Below are 20,732 nucleotides of genomic sequence, written 5' to 3'. Positions count from 1 at the left end.
AACAGAAACCGAAGCGTTAAATAAAAGGCAGTTTTTTGACCTACCCCTGCTGTAAGTATTTGGGGGGGGCATCATAATCTTAGTTGGTTGGTCGTGCTGTGCCAGGTGCTTCCTGTCCCAGTAGGTGAGGGATTAAATAATGACTGCAGGCTAGAGATAAACTCTTTCTTCCTCCATTGCTCATAAGTTGGGGGTAAGGCCTACTAGCAGGGGGGCAGCTGGTCATACAGACGAACCCAACCTTCCCTTTGTTACCCACACATCTGATGATTGTTTCCACCTCTGAGTGGACAATCAATGTGACACTTAGTCCTACAGAGATCTCCCATGCAGGAACTCACTTCACACTCAATGGACGTACAGCCTCAGAGCATACTGATTTATCCACAAGGCATATCTTCTGCAAGCTACAGAAATTCAATAATAAATAAAACACCAAAATGTATTCAAACACCAGCTTTCTTGTTACCAGGTCACCAATGAAGTTTAAGATTTCACAAGCGCTGTACACATTTACATTTATGATATATAAGACTCTAGAATCTATCAAGACTTTCAGTACCACAGTCATGCACATGTGCCTTGTTTGTAGTAATCATTGGTAAATGTGATCAGTGCTTAATTTGTAAATGAAAAAGGGCTCTCCTCAGAAGGCCACTTCCACTGACCATTGCCACTGTCAGCGCTTCCAATTACAGCAACAACACAACTAATAACCATCACACTCCTACAAGCGTGACAGTTCTCACCATCCCAGGCTCCCAAAGCTAAAAGAATAGCTTTGGCGACAGGTATTGATCATTTTAATGTATATTGAATTAATAAACAACTATTGTGCTAGGCTCTAAATTAGACAAACAGAGCCACCCTGTGGCAGACTGTCAAAGGTGCTGGTGCTGGTGCTGACAAATCAGTGCAAGTGCCGAGCACCGGACAGGCTCAAATTAAGTACTGAATGTGCCCAACTCTGCAGCTCTTCCTAAGCCTGAGATAAAAGCACACTGCCGGTTCAGACACATAACCATGTTTACATTTGTTTCTGGCGATTAGTCTTTTTCTTTTTTCTTCAGACTTTCGAAGCAGAAGCTTGGTATGTATGGCCTGTATTTCTTGTTATACATTAACTTACTATTGTGATTCACTTGGTAGAACGTGTGTGGCCTCACTCATGCAAGGAGAAAAGCCACCGATAACAGAGTACAGTAGTCCCTGATGAAGTGACAAACAATGTCATATTACTTCCATTGGATCAGGCCTAAGCCTGACATGCCACCCTTTTACATGCACTGAATTGATGAACCTTCTAAGGAGCATTATCATCAGATATTTGCTCAGATAGTTCTGTGACACTGCCCTTTAGAAGATGCTCATTTGCATCAGTAGGACTTAAGAAAACTTTTTCCGAGGCTGCAGTTTACAAAAAGCGATGTAAACTCCGTGTTCTTCCACTTGTACTTTCAGACCTTATTGGATAACGGAAAGCATGATGTGACATCATAAGAACTACCTGGTGAAGAGATAAAAATCAGTAAAAACTTATTTTTAATTGTGTAGCCAAGTCTCTAAGTAAGATAATTGGGTAGATGTTCCGCAATATTTTGATGCATGATCTAATAGTTGAAAGGGACCTCTCTTGTAGGAAGATTCCAGAATAAGGCAAAAAAATAAAATAATTGTCCTCTACATATTTAAAAGTGTTTTGATTATAAATTACCTACTGCATCAAAATGCTGAACAGGTTTGTAGAGAACATTCTTTACAATTGTTCAAATCAGTTTTACCATAGTGAGGGCCTTATTTACAGTTTGGCAGATGGGAGGTATGGCGCAGCGGCCAGGGTGACTGACTCCGGAACATAAAGCTCACGGTTCGATCCACGGCGCCGGCGACACAGCAACATGTGACTCTGGGCAATTGCTTGCTTAATCTTCCAGACGGCCCCCAGTGCCTTGAGACCCTTAGGGGTGATTAGTTCGCGCTTTACGAATACCAGGTCCTACTCTGTCAAACAGTGCCATATGCTAATGGACTTACAATGCATGAGATGGGGCATCTGCCACAATTCTGATAAAGTATCTTTTTCACCAAGCTCTAAATAAGGCCCCAAATCTGTTAAAGTACTATGTAACAGGAACACAATCATCTCGGTGTGTTGATGAAAGGAGCAGGAGAGAAAAGTAGTTGTATGTGATGGTGTCCTGTGTTCATTTATGCATAGTGATAGTGCAACATAAGCCCGACTGTAGAAACGTTTTTTTTTAAATTCTTGCTTCTTCAGTGCTCACTGTTAGAGATGAAAGCAGAGTAGTCTGTGATATAAGGCAGTTTGTTTACAATGAGACCCGAAAAGTTTCCTGAAAATGTCTGCCTGCCAGTGTTATTCAGAAATCGGATTGTTATAAAGTGTAGCTGCGAAAAAATATACATCGGAGACATTTTTTAAACAGGTGTTGTTGCTATTTAGCAGTGCTTAGTTTGTTAAAAAAAAATAATATATATATATATATATGAACCCTCCATTGGTGCTGCGAAATGCAAGTGTTGCTAATATCAAAGCGGCTTAGACTTGATTACACCCCATGCCTCTTTCAACAACCACCCTACACTTCTGTCTCGTAAACTCACATTTGTATGCTTTGCTTTCTTCCTTGGTCATTGTTCCCACTGTTTCCGTTTCTCCTTCTACCTTTTCATCCTTGCTCTTTCTTGGGCTCAAACAATGTTGGATGTCCCCGAAAATAAGTATTGATACACCTCCAACGCAAACACTAGCACAAATTAAGCGCCGTTGTTAAAACAAAGTCCTAACTGGAGTGCCTTTAAAAGCTATGGTGTTTTTTTCTGATCATCTGTTAAAAATCATTTATAGACATTTTTTTGACTTCGCTTTGACCACTGCTGAATGATTTCTAGTGCATTGCAGGTTATAATTGAGGCACTCCCTAGCCATTTGCTCCTCTTCAGTAATCTTCCATATTTATGGGTCTCCTTTTCAGTCATGCCAAGTTTACCTTTTCCCTTAAATGCCTGCTGGTCGTGTGCAGAAGCTAACTCCTTCCCTAGTGCCATAAAAGCCTTTGTGTGCCAAGGTCTTTGCATTCATGCAATAGACCGACACCACATGTACTCTCATGGAGCGTTCAAAGAAAAAAAAAAGTAGTTCTCTCAATGCGCCTCAGAGCGCTCTTACCCGAAGGATAGCTTTGCTGCAAGTTGCTTCAGTCTGTAAGATCTCTGTAACTTGAAGGTTTGCTGTACTGTCGGTGGCTTGAGCCTGTACGATTTGTGTATAGGGGTGTATGCTCTTAAAGGTTTCCGTAACATGAAGGGTGACTGCTCTGCCACAGGCGTAGGCCTGCAAAATTCTTTGACCGTTGGTTTTTCTAGCAGACGGAAGTGCATATAATATATGCCAGTGACCACTGAAACTGGAAAACTGGGTCTGGGAGATCTGTTGAGTTTGTGGGTTAGCTCCTCTGTCTTCTGTTTGGCCCTGCCCAATGCCAGTTACCTGAATGCCAGCTCTAAGACATGAGCCAACAAGTCTTCTGTAGCCTGTGGTATTTCTCCCTGATTGTGTAATATAAGTGTAACTGGCATGGGTGCTTTATACACTGATGCAGTGGGCATGTAAGATAAGTAACCCGACAACCTACATCTGTACTAGTTCCATGAGCAATTGCCCTGGCGTCCTGCGTGTTCACCAGCTTGATGTTAGTTCTACTTGTTTGTACATAACACAGGTATCTGCTTCCACAAGCGTCATTCGAGCAAAGCATGTCACACCTTGTTTGTACATAACTGTGTTCCTACATTACTGGTCTTGGATGACTGTTTAACGTTCCTTCCAGGGAGCACAATGTATCAAAGAGGCATTGCTTATCCAGTGACACTAATATGTTTCCTGGTGTGCACCCACTGTTCTATTAGAAGCATCATTTTCTGAAACTCACACAGATTACTCACTGAAGTGGCCCTCCTGGGTGCAGTGGTAGAGAGAAAAACTGGTATATTTAATTAGTTCTCCATATAGAACTGGCTGCGGATTTTTCGCTATTGGATTTATGTCATGTACAATGAACGTTTGGTCTCAATTTCCCCAAAACTGTATTGATGGGCGACCCCTCGAAATGTGCCTGTGAGTGTAATAGTTTTCGCTTGCTTACCAAGCTTGCTCTCTTGGTTCAGGCAAGGGTGCAAAAAACTTTTTTTCTAGAGCTGCTTTTGTTTCACTGCAGCCACCTCTCATGCCATTTTACAAAAACATTGATTCAGAAAAGGGGGTGGTGATGAACAGAGTGCCTGGATTAAGCAGACCACTCTTACCCAGTCCAAAGATCAGGGCTTGATCCATCACCGTTTTTTAGCTCACTGCACCATCCCAGCTCAGAACTTGGCTATATGCAAATTAGTCTGTTCCTGTCCCAGTGCATGATGGGAACAGGGCAAACCAAACTACCAAGCCAATTCTTATACTGGGAAGGAAACAAGCTTCCGGGGACCGGTTTCTGCCATTTCAGGCGTCGTCGGCCCGGCTTGCTTGAATCCTGATGGTGCAATGAGCAAGGGACTCACATCTGAGTATACCCTTCCACGCTTATGGTGGACAAAATGATTCAGAAAAGGGGGTGGTGATGAACAGAGTGCCTGAATTAAGCAGACCACTCTTACCCAGTCCAAAGATCAGGGCTTGATCCATCACCGTTTTTTAGCTCACTGCACCATCCCAGCTCAGAACTTGGCTATATGCAAATTAGTCTGTTCCTGTCCCAGTGCATGATGGGAACAGGGCAAACCAAACTACCAAGCCAATTCTTATACTGGGAAGGAAACAAGCTTCCGAGGACCGGTGTCTGCCATTTCAGGCGTCGTCGGCCCGGCTTGCTTGAATCCTGATGGTGCAATGAGCAAGGGACTCACATCTGAGTATACCCTTCCACGCTTATGGTGGACAAAATGATTCAGAAAAGGGGGTGGTGATGAACAGAGTGCCTGAATTAAGCAGACCACTCTTACCCAGTCCAAAGATCAGGGCTTGATCCATCACCGTTTTTTAGCTCACTGCACCATCCCAGCTCAGAACTTGGCTATATGCAAATTAGTCTGTTCCTGTCCCAGTGCATGATGGGAACAGGGCAAACCAAACTACCAAGCCAATTCTTATACTGGGAAGGAAACAAGCTTCCGGGGACCGGTTTCTGCCATTTCAGGCGTCGTCGGCCCGGCTTGCTTGAATCCTGATGGTGCAATGAGCAAGGGACTCACATCTGAGTATACCCTTCCACGCTTATGGTGGACAAAATTATTCAGAAAAGGGGGTGGTGATGAACAGAGTGCCTGAATTAAGCAGACCACTCTTACCCAGTCCAAAGATCAGGGCTTGATCCATCACCGTTTTTTAGCTCACTGCACCATCCCAGCTCAGAACTTGGCTATATGCAAATTAGTCTGTTCCTGTCCCAGTGCATGATGGGAACAGGGCAAACCAAACTACCAAGCCAATTCTTATACTGGGAAGGAAACAAGCTTCCGGGGACCGGTTTCTGCCATTTCAGGCATCGTCGGCCCGGCTTGCTTGAATCCTGATGGTGCAATGAGCAAGGGACTCACATCTGAGTATACCCTTCCACGCTTATGGTGGACAAAATGATTCAGAAAAGGGGGTGGTGATGAACAGAGTGCCTGAATTAAGCAGACCACTCTTACCCAGTCCAAAGATCAGGGCTTGATCCATCACCGTTTTTTAGCTCACTGCACCATCCCAGCTCAGAACTTGGCTATATGCAAATTAGTCTGTTCCTGTCCCAGTGCATGATGGGAACAGGGCAAACCAAACTACCAAGCCAATTCTTATACTGGGAAGGAAACAAGCTTCCGGGGACCGGTTTCTGCCATTTCAGGCGTTGTCGGCCCGGCTTGCTTGAATCCTGATGGTGCAATGAGCAAGGGACTCACATCTGAGTATACCCTTCCACGCTTATGGTGGACAAAATGATTCATCACCACCCCCTTTTCTGAATCATTTTGTCCACCATAAGCGTGGAAGGGTATACTCAGATGTGAGTCCCTTGCTCATTGCACCATCAGGATTCAAGCAAGCCGGGCCGACAACGCCTGAAATGGCAGAAACCGGTCCCCGGAAGCTTGTCTCCTTTCTGGTGAAGAATTGGCTTGGTAGTTTGGTCTGCCCTGTTCCCATGATGCACTGGGCCAGGGACAGACTAATTTGCATATAGCCAGGTTCTGAGCTGGGATGGGGCAGTGAGCTAAATAACGGTGATGGATCAAGCCCTGATCTTTGGACTGGGTAAGAGTGGTCTGCTTAATTCAGACACTCTGTTCATCACCACCCCCTTTTCTGAATCATTTTGTCCACCATAAGCGTGGAAGGGTATACTCAGACATGAGTCCCTTGCTCACTGCTCCATCAGGATTCAAGCAAGCCGGGCCGACGACGCCTGAAATGGCAGAAACCGGTCCCCGGAAGCTTGTCTCCTTTCTGGTGAAGAATTGGCTTGGTAGTTTGGTCTGCCCTGTTCCCATGATGCACTGGGCCAGGGACAGACTAATTTGCATATAGCCAGGTTCTGAGCTGGGATGGGGCAGTGAGCTAAATAACGGTGATGGATCAAGCCCTGATCTTTGGACTGGGTAAGAGTGGTCTGCTTAATTCAGACACTCTGTTCATCACCACCCCCTTTTCTGAATCATTTTACAAAACCAGTCTGAGGCTTAGGAAGACCCTCACCTGTGCGTGGGACCTTTTTTGAAGCGGTTATATATTGGCACCTCCAACCTGATGGTCTTGTTAATTCACCTATACTCACCACATTGTGTAATTTTTAGCCTTGATGATTTCATACATTTCCTTTGAGTGTAGCATGTACTGTCCCAGACAGAGCTGTAACCACAATGCTTCTCACGCAGTTGATAATGTAGGCATCCTTTACATTCAGGGCCCTCATGTTTTAGTGCCATCTATCAGTATGGTGCACTCACAAATCTTGCAACACCAGTCCTTTTAAGTTCATCACTTCCAAATATGGTGTCACTGTGGTTTTATTGACATGACTGAGGTGCCTGTATTCTACCCGGTCCTCTGGTACCTCTGAGAGGGTTAGCTATGGGTTCCAGAACCACCGGACTGTACCAAGGACTGCTAGAAGGCTAAGCAAAACCCATGTCCACCATCTATCACAACTCTTTAACGCAACCCCTCACCTTCTCGCGATCAGTCTATACCACTTGTTTTCGACAGACATGCTGTCACCGGTATCAGTGGGCATCATTTTGTTTGTCTAGGGTCGAAGGGAATTAAAGCACGTGTCTGGTCTTTGTTGCTCTCCTTTTTGGTTGGAAGAGAGGGTTACTGCCTCCAATCTTTCTGCTGGTGGTGTGTATAGCCTTTGAGGGATTGACTCTATCTCCATCCATGCAGAATTCAGCCCACGAACCCTGTCTAGCAACATGCAGCTCAGTAAGCTCAAGCAGTCCTTACTCTGCAAAAAGGTTACCAACCACAGTCCCAGAACCTTGTGCTCAGCGGCGAGCGCCTCCTGAACCTTGATGTCTTCCAAAGGTGGCTTCACCTTACTTATCCCCCTGTTGTTTCGCTAGGATTTCAAAACCCACTGAATTGTGCTGGTACCACAGACTCCTTTTAAGAACCACGATCACAGTTCTTAGGCAAAAGCACTCAATTGTGCCCTCAAGTGATGGCTGGGACCTTGGTGCCACACAGAAAACTCAGGCAAAGGCTTGTCAGACTACATGTAAAGAAAATACAACACAAATCAAGCCTAATACCACACACTTGCTTCACTTTTGTGTGAGTCACAACACTTTGCAAGACAATTCCACGAGTATCTTTGACTCGGGTGAGTGGTCTAGGGGTAACTGCTGCAATAAGTCTGCTAAGATGCATAAACTATTGTACAAATAGCAGGGTGGGCGCTAGAATTTTGGAAAAGGCCATTAATCAGGAAATAATGAGGTATGTGGACGAGAATGAGCTGCTAGACCCTTTACAGCACGGTTTTAGACCTTCTCATTCAACTGAATCCGCTCTCATCATGGCAACGGAAGAACTATGCAAGACCATGGATGAGGGTAGCTGAACGGCCCTGATTTTATTAGACCTCACAGCGGCCTTCGACACTGTGAACCACTCCGTCCTGTTAAATAGGCTAACTACTTTAGGTTTTTCGGGCCCTGCGTTGGCCTTGATAACATCTTTTCTAAGCACCCGAATCCAACAAGTGCATTGGAATAGCCTGAAATCTGATGAATTCTCCCTTCCGGGAGGGGTTCCTCAAGGCTTGGCGCTCTTGCCCACGTTGTTCAACTTATATGTTACACCTCTAGATGCCTTGATTAGATCTTATGGCTTGCGTTTAGTGTCCTATGCTGACGACACACAAAGTGTAGTGTCGATTTCCCAATCAGTCGAAGCTACAGCGGAATGTTTCAGGAACTGCCTCATAGAGGTAAAAAATTGGATGAGCCACAACTATCTTAAACTAAACACGGATAAGACCGAGGTTATAGAGCTCGGTCACAAACCATCCGTTTGGAGTGATCTTTGGTGGCCACCAGAGGCAGGGTCGTGTCCTAGCCCAGTAGACAAGGTCAGGAATCTTGGTTTCCTGCTGGATAAAGATCTCTCCTGCATGGCACAAATTAATCAGGTGACATCTGCCTGTTTTTACAATATCAAGGTGCTCAGGAAAATTCTACCTTATATTCCGCCCACGTTAAAAAAACGGTGATGGGAGCCCTTGTAATGTCCCGTGTGGACTATTGTAACTCACTTTATCTGGGATCTGGAGAAAAACAACTAACCAAACTGCAGGCAATTCAGAATGCCGCCGCCAGGGTCTTGTTGAATCTTCCAAAGCGCCATCCTACGTCTAAAGTCATACCGGAGCTCCATTGGCTCCCAGTCAGGCGCAGAGTACAGTTTAAGGCACTCTGCCTGGTTCACAGGTCCCTATATGGGAAGGGACCTGATGACCTCGCTAAACTCTTGTCTCGCTATGTACCTTCGTGAGCTCTGAGGCCAGCCAACTATGACCTTGTATGTCAGCCCAGAATTAGGAGAGCCCGATGGGGGGGGAAATCATTCTCCTACCAAGCCGCAAAATTGTGGAATTCGTTGCCTCCCACACTTCGCTCACAAAAGTCGAAACCAAGTTTCAGGAAGGCTTTAAAAACCTGGCTTTTTTCCCTCCCTTAACTTGCGCTTGCCTGATTTTTTTTCTGTACTACAGCGCCAAGACGCCGCGGCATTCGAGCGCCGACTGTCCCTTCAGTCAGTCAGTCAGTCAGAATGCGAATAAAAACTAATGGAGAAAATGATTGCGTTTTTAATTAAATACTAGGTTAGAAACAAAAGAAATTAATTAAATTACATATATTTTATAACTGAATGTGTGCGGCATGTAGATGCCGGATTGATGCTATGTGTGAACTGTGCACAACGGTTTTGGTAATTGACGCAGGTTCACACTTTTAGTGAATGTCATTCATAACATGCTGAAACAATGTAGGCTTCTCAGAAATGTCTATGAATCAATAAAGCACTAGCAGTCCTCGAGTCGGGGTACCACGCGGGTGGACGGCGTCCCCCCACTTATTTGCTTGGTCTTCACTCTTTGGCCTCTCTGGGACGAGGGACGAAGAGCTCGGAGCTCACAGCACGCTGCTCACACGCTGACTTCTCAGATGCAATCCCATCTAAGGGGTGAGCGAGGGGAGGCAATAAGCCCGATGGTGCAAGCCACATTTCGTGACGTCACTTCCTGCCGTGATATCACTAGTAAAACACAAGACGCACAGGTGTAAGATACATGTATGGTAATTGTTGGGCGATTTGTGTCCCTCCCTGCCTCTCTGTATGCGTTGGAATAAAACACCACACCGGAAAGAACACATTTCAGTCAATATGTGCACGTTTTACCAGGACAGGAAAAAAGGTTTTCTTGCTAACAGAAATGAACGATTGGCAGTTAAAGTTATAGTGCCTGTGACCGGTAAATTAATACTTCGACAAAAACACTCCCTCTGTTACAAAAGGCCTGCAAAATATCACAGATCACGGAATCTATCTATCTATCCTTCGTCTGTCCGTCCGTAGGTCTGCCTGCCCGCGTCTATATGTTCTTAGTTTTGTTACTCAGTTTTCTTGTGGTACTTTAACAATGTGTAAATCATTTAATCAACTCTGTTTTTTTCCTCAATCCTTGTTTATTCTGTTCTTGAGACCGTGGTGGCATGCTGAGACACGTTTTAGGCTCATTAACTGATTTGCAAATTTGAGAATGAAGGGCCGTTATTAATATAACAACCGAGAAAATAGATTGCGTGTAATGTTGCAAATGAAGTTGGCTTCTATAAACACATTGCTTTCCTTCGAGGAATACTTCATTTGCTAATCGAGTTTTTCTTCTCTTGTGCTTCTTTTACAGATTAGTAAACAGCAACTTCAGACGGTGAAGGACCGTTTCCAAGCCTTCATCAATGGAGAGACACAGATTGTGGCGGATGAAGCCTTTATGAATGCTGTCCAGAGTTACTGCGAGGTAGGATTATCCAATGAATTCCTTCCACTGCAACATTAGTAGCTGTTTAAACAAGCACTGGTAAAGCCAATAGGCCTGTCTTTAAAGGAATATTGCTTGGCAATGTAAAGCATTATTATTAAATAGCTGAAGAATACATTTGTATTTGTGCAGAAGCAAATAAAAGAACTGTAGAATAATATTAGTGTAGGTTAAAAGGTCAAGCGACATTGCATTGTCAAGACAGACCTAAAAATCCAAGTAGGTTAAAGTCTGCTCTCCTCTCATCTGTACAGCTGACAAAGAAAACACGGTAGATTATCTAGATATCTCAGGCACTTTCATAGCATTCCAGTCATGTGTGTGTCCAGAACGCTGAAGCTAAGGCAGCTTTATAAATAAACAAATGATCACAGCTGGTGAAGGGCAAACCCTTTTTCGTGGAAGCACACAATTTCTGCCCAGGCCAACCATGTATTCCTTGCTCCCAACGTGTGGGCAGAGCTAAAGCCCCAGTGTAGTGATGCTCACATAATTGTCTGGCAACAGACCATAAAAAATAGTTCATGCATCTCTCTCATTACATTTTATTTTGCTGAACCACCAATGATTTCAAAGTGATTTGGTAGAACTCAAAATACAACCTAAAGGCAGTTAATTGGCAAATACATTGATTACAGTTTCTGTCTAAGAGACCTGAAATTAATTTGGAGTACTTTGGAGTGAGAAAATTGCCTTAAATTCACAGGGCTCCCGCCTCGCTAAACCCAGGGATCCTTCGACTGCACGCCATTTAGAGACAGGGGGTCCAGAAGTTTCAGAGGTTCAGAAGCCTTAGATGGCTATGCCATTAGAAATGCTTAACGTTGAACATAAACGTGGTGATCCTGTCTTCCTCAGAACCTGGGTTTCATGTACTATGAAAACAAACAATTGGTTCTGTTGAATAACTCTGTAATAACGTGTATAAAGAGTTAACATAGAAGAGAAACATGGAGCGTCAGACAATAAAATTACAAAAATTCTTGAATATTTGTTTAATACAACAACATCTGCTTGCATCAATTAAGCATTACATGTGCTCCATATGTGATAGGTGAAATAAAGTGCTGGTGCAATGAATTAACAGAAATAGTGCTCAAACATTTGTACAAAAAACACTTAATTATTTTTAATAAGCCTGTCCAAGCTATTCAAATCTATAGTCCCTCATTGGTGGGCCAAGTACATCAGTGCCTAAATTGTCCAAAATCCAGGAATTGATGGGTACAGGCTGAATATAGTCGCGTCAACATTTTGTCCCTTTTAGTAAATGTCAACGGTTCTATATTGAAATATCCCATTTAGAACCTTACTTAGAGAGGGCCTTCTGACATTCTTTTTTCTAGCTTGGGTCCGCCAAGTGGACCATAGCCTTCTTAGGCAGGAAGCATCACAAACGTCCTTGAAATGCAGGAAGAAAACTCCCTATGTATCATGGACATATTTGTTTGTTTTTTAGAAACAAATTCTGCTTTAGACTTTTGTTTCTGCTCCATATCATTCATTGGTTAGCTTTCTAATGGCCAACTTCAGTCATTTGACTTGCATTCTACTATTGGTCTTAAAATACTCAAAAAAGATCAGCCAGAATGCGGAGCTGTAAGAAAGATAAAATCCGTTTTTCCAACTCTCTGCTTTTTGGACAAGGTAACTATTGGAACTTCTGTGGTCGCAGATTGGCTTGATGAGAGTGCTTCGGGTAACGGAGACATGATGTGATTATAAATGTCTAAATGACAGAATAGCTAATGAAAGCTCAAATTAATGTGCATGATCCTGAGATCAATGTAGTACCCTTGGAAAGTCCTTTTCAGACAATGTTCACTAAAGGATTTTCTGGCTGTAGAAGGATCTGGTGCAGGCTAATTGCTTTTGAATCAGGTTTATGAGAAGAACCTACAGGTTTATGGGACAAATCTACATTTCTTTTCAGAAAAAGAAGCATAATGAAAAAAAACTCAATGTACTGGTCATAGCTCCAAAGATGTTGGTGCTAAATTAAGATGTCCACTATGCTTCTTGCACAGCAAATTGAAACAACAACCCAAGACATTAGGAGATTTCTTCTGCTGGACTGAGATAATTCAATTTGAGCTGACATATTTTGCTGTGCATGTGTATCGGGTTGGGGTACCACGGTTAATAATACTCATCTCCTCTGTAGAGACATGGCTTCAACTTCGAAATCATTTCACGATTTCAACTGTGAGCTACAAGGACTCTGCACAGCCCGATGTTGAGTCAGGAGGCACAAACTCTTGACCTGGAAGCTCCCCCTCTGGCTGATCAGCAAATAACTTTGGAAAGACGAAAGGCTCTTACACTAGCAAGGGAGTATTTGTAATCCAAAGAACTTGAGGTCAGGTATTCACAGAATGCCACTATGGATGCAAACCATAATCCAGATTGTTCTGATTGCAAGTCCCCTGAGCAAAACAGACACAACTTCCATTTCACCAACGAGGGACATTACTCTAATAACATGAGGGTTGTCTTTCTTCCACCTCTAACTATGTCTCCTGTGGGAAATTGTCCTGCTGTCATTTCTTCTTTCTGCTCCAAGGGTGTAAGATATGTACATCTGTGGATCAGGTAGTAAAGGTATTCCCGTTGAGCCTGACAATGGTCTTTGTTTCTGATGGAAAGAGTGTGATAAAGATGATTGCACATGAGGAGATGTAATATAATTCAGAAGCTTATTTAAGATTAGGATGTACATAGGAAATGTCACTCAATTACAGGATTCCAACTGATATAAATAAATTTTTTGGAGCAATCTAAATTATTCATTCTAAATCCCCAAGAAACATTCTGCACACTAAGCATTGGCATTATACAACATATCAAGATACCGCAACGAGCCCTTCTAACGAATACCTCTCCCACCTTTTTTCCCAAGAGGTCTCCTTAACTTTGACCTGGGGTAAAAAGGCTACCCATCTTAGAAAACCCCTAGGTAGAGGCCATCTCTGCACAAAGAAATCTGAGAGTTGCCTGCTTGTCCTGCAGACAACATTCTTTATTGACAGGAATAACCATCATGATGGCTAGCCATCAAACATTTCAATTTCTTTGGCTTTTTTGTTTTTGAAAAAAAAAAAAAAAATGGGCCACACTCCCTGGGAGTTTTCTCCCAAGGTGTAGGGGTCATTTTGAGTTTGTTCCGGCCCCTTACCCCCAGATTTTTCCTGGTGGTGACAATCAGTAAAAAAAAGCCTTTACACTTGTTTACTTTAAATTGGGTGGACGGTGTAAAGTCCAATCGTGAACAGACCCTACCTACTCCATCAGGGAAAGTATTCTGTCGACAGAGCCAGCAGATGCTCAACCAACAGAGGAAAAATGGCTCTGTTGCTGGAATACTTACGATTGTTTCTGGTGGACAGTCAGTTCGGTTAACAGGGTACTCCACTGCATTTGCCTGTTGGGCAAATTCTATATCGGGCACTAATCTGATAGTAGACGTCTTCACCAGGCAAAGGTACGAAAAGTATTAGCTTGACAAAAGGTCTTTGACAACTTCAAAATTTGAATTTCTACCGCTCTGAGCTTTTCCTGCCAAAACCAAGAGCTACACTGGGACCATGTCTTTGGCTATCCAACTTCAAGAAGAGTTCAGCAGATACATCTTGCAATCTTTCCCCTTTTAAGGATTTCGATCTCAATTTCAGAGATTAAGCCTTAAGGTAAAATCTTTCACTAGCACAAACCATTTGGTGTATCCACTCCACGCTTCATCATCGTTGGCCTGAAATCACTCCTAGATCCCAATTAAGCATAAGCAGAGACTACTGACTGAATGACATTTTACTTTTTCTTGGTGGTTTTGAAAAATTCATATAATGGTTCTCCTTAATAGATTTTTGTTGTTTTGGTGTTATTTTACTCATAACATTTTCTCTGTTTTTTTAAACTGGTTGTGAGATTTTTATTTTGGTGTGTTTTAGCTTTTTAACTGTTTTATTATTGCTAAATACTTTACACATATTTTTAAGTTTAGCATGCCTGTTGTGTGCCACAGTTACCAGGGGGTGAGCCCAGGTTTGAAATACTGAAACTGTGATTTAACCTGAGAAGCTAATTCCTGGTGGTGGGCTCTAATCTACCCAAATAACCCACTTATTTCCAGTATTTATCTGTTGCAACTGAATCAGCACTGATCTCACTGTTAGAAATGCAGTGCAGGGCTATGGGTGCTTTAGAGGGCTAGGTTATAAACACTGCAATTATAATTAGTGATGTGAGCAAGGCTGTAACTAGTTGCAGAAAAGTCAGATATAAAGGTGCAGTGAGAAATGAGACTAAGAAGCTGGTAAGGTGACTGACAAGTCAGGAATGTCAGGGGTAGGAGGGGGAAGAGCAAGGGCCTGCCTGGAAGGAGGCTGTATGCATCAGATTTGTGGCGGTCATCAAGAACCGTCAGATTATTGCCTTGATGGGTTGTGCTGCTGCATCTATCCTCCTAATTGCTGGCATTTCTCAGTGAGCCACACAGTAAGTTATGTGGTGCAAGGAACATTGCCATCAGGGGAATTATGGAGGGGAAACCGTTGAACCTTTTCCCTTTTGGTCCATATGTAGTCCACTTTCTGTAAATGAAGCAGCCATTTGCCTCTTGTATCCCAGAGGTGAGCCACAACAAATACTGGCATAATATGAGGGTAAAGCTGGACCCAGTCCTGGCGATAGTGCTTTTATGAAGGTTGCTGCATTGGGGAAAACAGCACATTGCTATATTAGTATTGTGTGCGTCCTCTAGCTGCCCCAAACATTGCTTCACCGTTAGGTATCAATACAACTGCAATTATTCTTCACTTAAATGACAAAGCAGCTATTCTAAAGTGCTAATGCAATTGGAACACACATTTTAATGCACTTAAACATTTAGTATCAAATGTATAATAAATGGAGGTTGGCTAGAAGGAAATCGCTCCCAGGTCAGATGAAACCTTTTCTTTAAATACAGTTACAGCCTTTGCTAAATTGAGTGTGTGATATTTGGGTTTTTCGAAGCCATGCCGACTCCTCCAGAAACCACCTGGGAATATCCTTAATCAATCTTGAGCACATAGCAGCACTCAATGTCCATACTTTCTCCTTCTAAACATGAAGACCAAAGAGACTGTATTCTTTCCTCTATAGTTTAATTCCATAGGGTTCTTTCACAAAAAGCAGCCTTCTGAAGGCCAAGTAAAAGCCTCAAATATTAGCTAATCAAGCAGCTTTTATGGCTAGCCATCCATGGGACAGCCATCCTAGTCAAGCTGCTGAACAGCCTTAAAAGAGTTCAACAAAACTAAGTACTACAAAAATAGACACCATAGGCATCAGACCCATAAGCACAACTCAGACCCACAGCAACCCAATGACAAAAGACAATGACAAATCTCAGAACTATTATCTTACAATCCTATTCCAAAACACCTCTATGATAAATCAGAGAAAGGCAATTGCCCTCGCTGAAGTACAATGTAAGATGCTGACAGGAAGAACATAATGTAGAGGAGTATTTTGGGATAAATGCACCCAGTTATTCTAGCACGATTCTCTGTCACACAAATATATTCAGAATATATGCGACAACCTAAATGGTAAAGTGAGAAACATATACCAACTTTGCTCAGTGACCTTCTCACTGAAAATTGAGACAAAAGTAACCATCGTTTTCAAGGTGTTTCTGGATAATGTCAGGAGATAAACAAGTCGAACTAGCACCAGATACATGTTTACTGAGAGCAAAAACCACCCATACCCTGTGCTCCAGTTTTCAAAGCAGTAGGAAACTGGGGAATTCTTCAGTAGACATTGGGGATTACATGAGATACCGTGGATGACATTTCACTTGCAGAAAAAGAATAAAGTTTGGCAGAAAAAACCTCAAAATAAGTTTTCTGTGAATAGAAGAAGCAGTTTACCGTCATCTTTTGTAAAAGAAAGGACGTCATATTTTTTAAAGGGAGAGTTTCAGAGAAAAATATGCTTCACAATCTCATTTACAAAGAGCAAAATCAAGCCCCATATATGGTGAATGGTTGAGGCTACCATTACTCAAACAAATTATGTCAATGCAACAGCTCTTTAGCCTTCATCCTCATCACAGCATATCTACATAGCACCAAAGACCCTGAGGTTGTAGTACTCTGGTAAGAGCTGTACAATACCAGATCATTAACAGGTTGGATCTTGACTTTAGTGCCTTCCCAAATAGTAGTTTCACCTTTATCTGTCTAAATCCATCTAGCGGTGTGTTTCAAAGATTTTTGGCATACACCAGGAAGGATTTGGCACCCACCTTTATTCTGTTATATTTGTAGAAATTAGCAGTATGTTAGCCTCAGATCTCAGTGACCGATAAGATCAATACAAGTTGAAATGTCTCAAGTAATTATGGGTAGTGCCATTAAGTGGTTTCTGCATTAAATAAAGGACTTAAACTGGATTCCTTAAGATTTGACTACAGTATAAATCTGCACTGTTTTAGATACATTAACGAGTGTGCACGTGCAGTTTAGGAATATTAGATTTAGATGTTCATACCATCAGTGCATTACCAGAATCAGGTTTAGATCCTGAGACAGCTTTAATAATATTGGGACTTTCTTTTTTAAATAGCAAGTACATTTGTAAAGTCTTTAAGTAGTAATTAGATGATGCAATGATTGCATTTATCGTAGCTCCCATCAAAATCTGTTCAATAAACATCACCACTAAGGGTCTCACCTGATTATCAACCAGAAAGTTTGATTTAAATAACTGTTGGTTTTGTTGCCAGCAACCTGCACCCACAACCACAAATTCCTTTTTTTGAAGGATTCAGGCTGTATCACAGCTTTGATACACCCATTCTGCAAGAATGCAAAATGTATCTGATACTTTTTAAAGAGCACTGGGTTGTCAGAAAGGCAAAATATAAATTGAGCATTGTCAACATTATTTGGTAATTGAGCCCCAGGTTTCTTAACAATTTTATAAGAGGTTGTTCACATGCAAGGCACCTGACTTGCAGCATGCTACAACGTACAGTGACTGTGTTTGCTAAATCCTATCCATATACTGCTCTGACCTTCTAGTCAGATAGAAAAAATGATACCTAATTCCGCACAAGCCCTCATACCATCTCTAACTTCTCCGTCATACCTATTAGAAGTAGGTGGTCAAGAGTGCCGAAGCTAGCTGACAAATCCATCAGCGTAAACAGAGTAGGTGCCCCAGAATCAACAACAATCAGACTAGGAGCCGCAACATCAATCAACACTGTCTTCTGCCCTTGTGTTGAGCAAAACCTAACTGCTCTCTGTTAAGATTTCCATTTATCTTTTAATGATGTTGCAGCTGGATAGTTACAGCTTTCTGCATAACTTTCATTAACCATGCAATAAACTTTATTGGGCCGTAAGTAGTGGGATTGGCCAATGTTATAAATGATGGCCGTCTCAAGTCTTGATACCAATCCGTGTCAGTATATGGAATGCTTGGCCCTGGTCTCTCTATAAGACATAGCTCGGTGCTCTTCCAATCCACACTCTCTATTTTTCTTCCTGACTCTGGAAGGTGGGTTGGTTGAGGCTGGGGAGACCGATGAGTAAGGTAGGTTTCTAGGGTGAAGGGGAGGAACTTCCGGGGCATCTTTAAAGACATGTTAATTTAGGACAGAGTTTGTGCTCCGTGCCCACCTAAACAAAATGTTTTAAAGTTAAACCACCCCTTCAAAACAATATGGCAAGGATAAAGAAAATGGGAGGGGCAAGGTTGAGCTCAGGGGTGGGTCTTTCAGATAATTTCAACAGTACTATTCCTGTAGCTCACAATCCATACTAAATGTGAGACTTATAAAAGAGCACATTTATCAATCAAAAATCTAAATTGACCAAAATCCCTGCTACCCATAACTGGGGTGTTGTGAGCCCCCCAGATACCTGGGCCTCAAAGAAACTACACCTGCTGCACTAATGATAGCTGTGGCCCTGAGTATCAGGCTGTCTACTCTACATTTTTCATCCCTTGCTCACCATGATGGCCATCACTTCAGTGAAACAGGCTCTCTGTCCCTCTCAGAAAAAAGAGATATGACATGGTAGCCCTTCTTAACAGTGAGGGTGCCCTCAGCACTAATGCAAGCAAGGAAAATAATCCCCCATCCCTTTTACCTAGCAAAGTAGTCATAAGTGCGTTGCAGTGGGCCCCTCACAGTCATATGCCCTAGCTTCAATGTATCAGCTTTACTAATGATAATTACTAATGATAATTAATACTTTAGAAGAGGGATTCCTCCTCTGCTCTCTGTTACAAACATGGATCCCCATCTTCCCCTACCTCTCCCCGCCATCTCTTTGAGGCCCAATCTAAGGTGTCTTCTCTGCTTCAGTTTTCACCTCAAACTACAGTGATGCAACAAGGGTGCACTGGGCTCTGATGTAAGCAAGGGAGAGTAGTAAAACATCCATAATTGGGGGTGGGTTGGTGTCTCACACTCCAGGGCCCCAGTACCAGCTGCATCAGTGATATTGACATCCTTCTCCTCTGACCGCTGCTCTGGCCATCTCTTCTAGGCCTGAGGCCCAAATCAGCCTGCCTGTTTCTTTAGGTAAAAAAACCAAAAAAAGGGCCTACACCTGAACTCCCTTTTGCTTGGGCCCCATTCTCTGCACAGCACGAGCAACCTGAATCTTAATCCTAGCCCTTACCTTTATGGTAGCGTGACAGCTACATTTGGGGTACTGGCTCCTCACACCAGTGGCTCAGTGTAACTGCACCTGCTGCACTAATGGCAGTGATGAGGTTAAAAGAAAAATTAGCCCCCCATCACATCTCTTTCACAGGGACACCTCTCTGAGGAAGCGGTCTCTGTCTATTTATAGTAAACATATTATCCTCCACATAGCACCTCTGCTCTGTGTGGTCTCTTTCTTTTGGGTCATTACTCTGAGGCTAAAGGGGTCTGGACAACCCGAGGTTCTGCATCTGAATGCTGGCTTTCTCCCTGCCATGCTCTTTCCACCCAGCCGCCCCCTCTCCTCCCTGCCACCCCCTCTGCTCACCAGAAAGTACATCTGTATAGAAACAGAGGTTGAAGTGCGCTGGATCTTAGGGTACCAGTGTGCCTATGCTTTTTTGATTTTACTAAAATAGTTACCATACTTTTTGTTAACAAACCACCGTGCTTGATGGGTTACTGCTGATCTTAAAGCACCTCTGAAAGCGAAGTGGAGAAGGAGGCTCCTGTCTGTGAAGTCAAAATAGGGATAAAGAACTACTTAAGAAAAGTCTTCTTACTAGTGTGCCTGTTACCTAAAAGAAAGCTAAATCTGTGCAATTGATTAATCAACAAATGTAAAGGCTGCTTGGGAGCTAGTATAAGCTTTAGTTGATGGAGTCACTTGAAGCTCTATGATGACAAAGATTAATTCACTTTGGAGGGAAAATGCAAGTGTAATGGTCACTCAGAGTTTTTCTTTGCACTCGCTTTGTTCTGATTGTGTGTAACTCAAATGCTATTTTGAAAGCTGTTGTTTTATCTAAGCACTAAATCATTTTTAGACACCTATCTTATACTATGTGTAGCACAGTTTTAAAATGATGACTTTCAGATTCACAGTGCTTTCAATGACAGTGCTTTCTTCCTATAAGAACCATAAATACATACATTGCTATTCCCCACTGCACCAACCAGGATGCACTTCTGTGTCCTCTGGTACCACACACAGGCATCTGCAATTATCAAATTAACCAATTGAGATTTCATAAGATTTCCCATGGATTATTTTAACTTGCATGTATGTTTCATTTCAGGTGTGTGCATTAACAACAAAATAATAACAGAATATTTTGCTCTTTGGAGCCATGTTTTTGATCCCGTCACCAAATATAGTGACTTAGTTCCATGGAAATCAAGATCTTAGTTCCAGTACCTTTTTTAATTCACTTCAACCATGTGTGTAAATGAAGACAGCATGGACGCTTAAAAAAGAAACACCTTCAGGCAATCTTTATTTACAAGTTTTACTTAGGCATATGCACCGCCTAGAGTTGTTGTTAGTTGCTAATTTTTAAAATTGTCAAGTGCAGTAGTTTAGGTAAATTAAACATACGCCAAAACAAATTGTCTATTCTGCAAACTGTGGTCAGCATCGA

At 42.6% G+C, this 20,732-nt stretch overlaps 1 protein-coding gene across 14 annotated transcripts in view; it reads left to right on the top strand.

Annotated features, from left to right (window-relative positions):
• Positions 1 to 20,732, top strand: part of CADPS (calcium dependent secretion activator) — a 1,592,252-nt gene that overhangs the window by 319,557 nt on the left and 1,251,963 nt on the right. For all 14 annotated transcript variants that reach the window (XM_078661538.1, XM_078661533.1, XM_078661537.1 and 11 more), the window contains exon 2: positions 10,467 to 10,580. In XM_078661538.1, the coding sequence (XP_078517664.1) occupies positions 10,467 to 10,580 (114 nt within the window). The remainder of the gene's footprint in view (positions 1 to 10,466; positions 10,581 to 20,732) is intronic.

The sequence above is a fragment of the Lissotriton helveticus genome, chromosome 9 (genome assembly GCF_964261635.1).
Source record: "Lissotriton helveticus chromosome 9, aLisHel1.1, whole genome shotgun sequence".
In the NCBI taxonomy this organism is placed as follows: domain Eukaryota; kingdom Metazoa; phylum Chordata; class Amphibia; order Caudata; family Salamandridae; genus Lissotriton; species Lissotriton helveticus.
The sequence above is the reverse complement of the archived record's forward strand: the minus strand, read 5'-3'. Positions and strand labels throughout refer to the sequence as shown.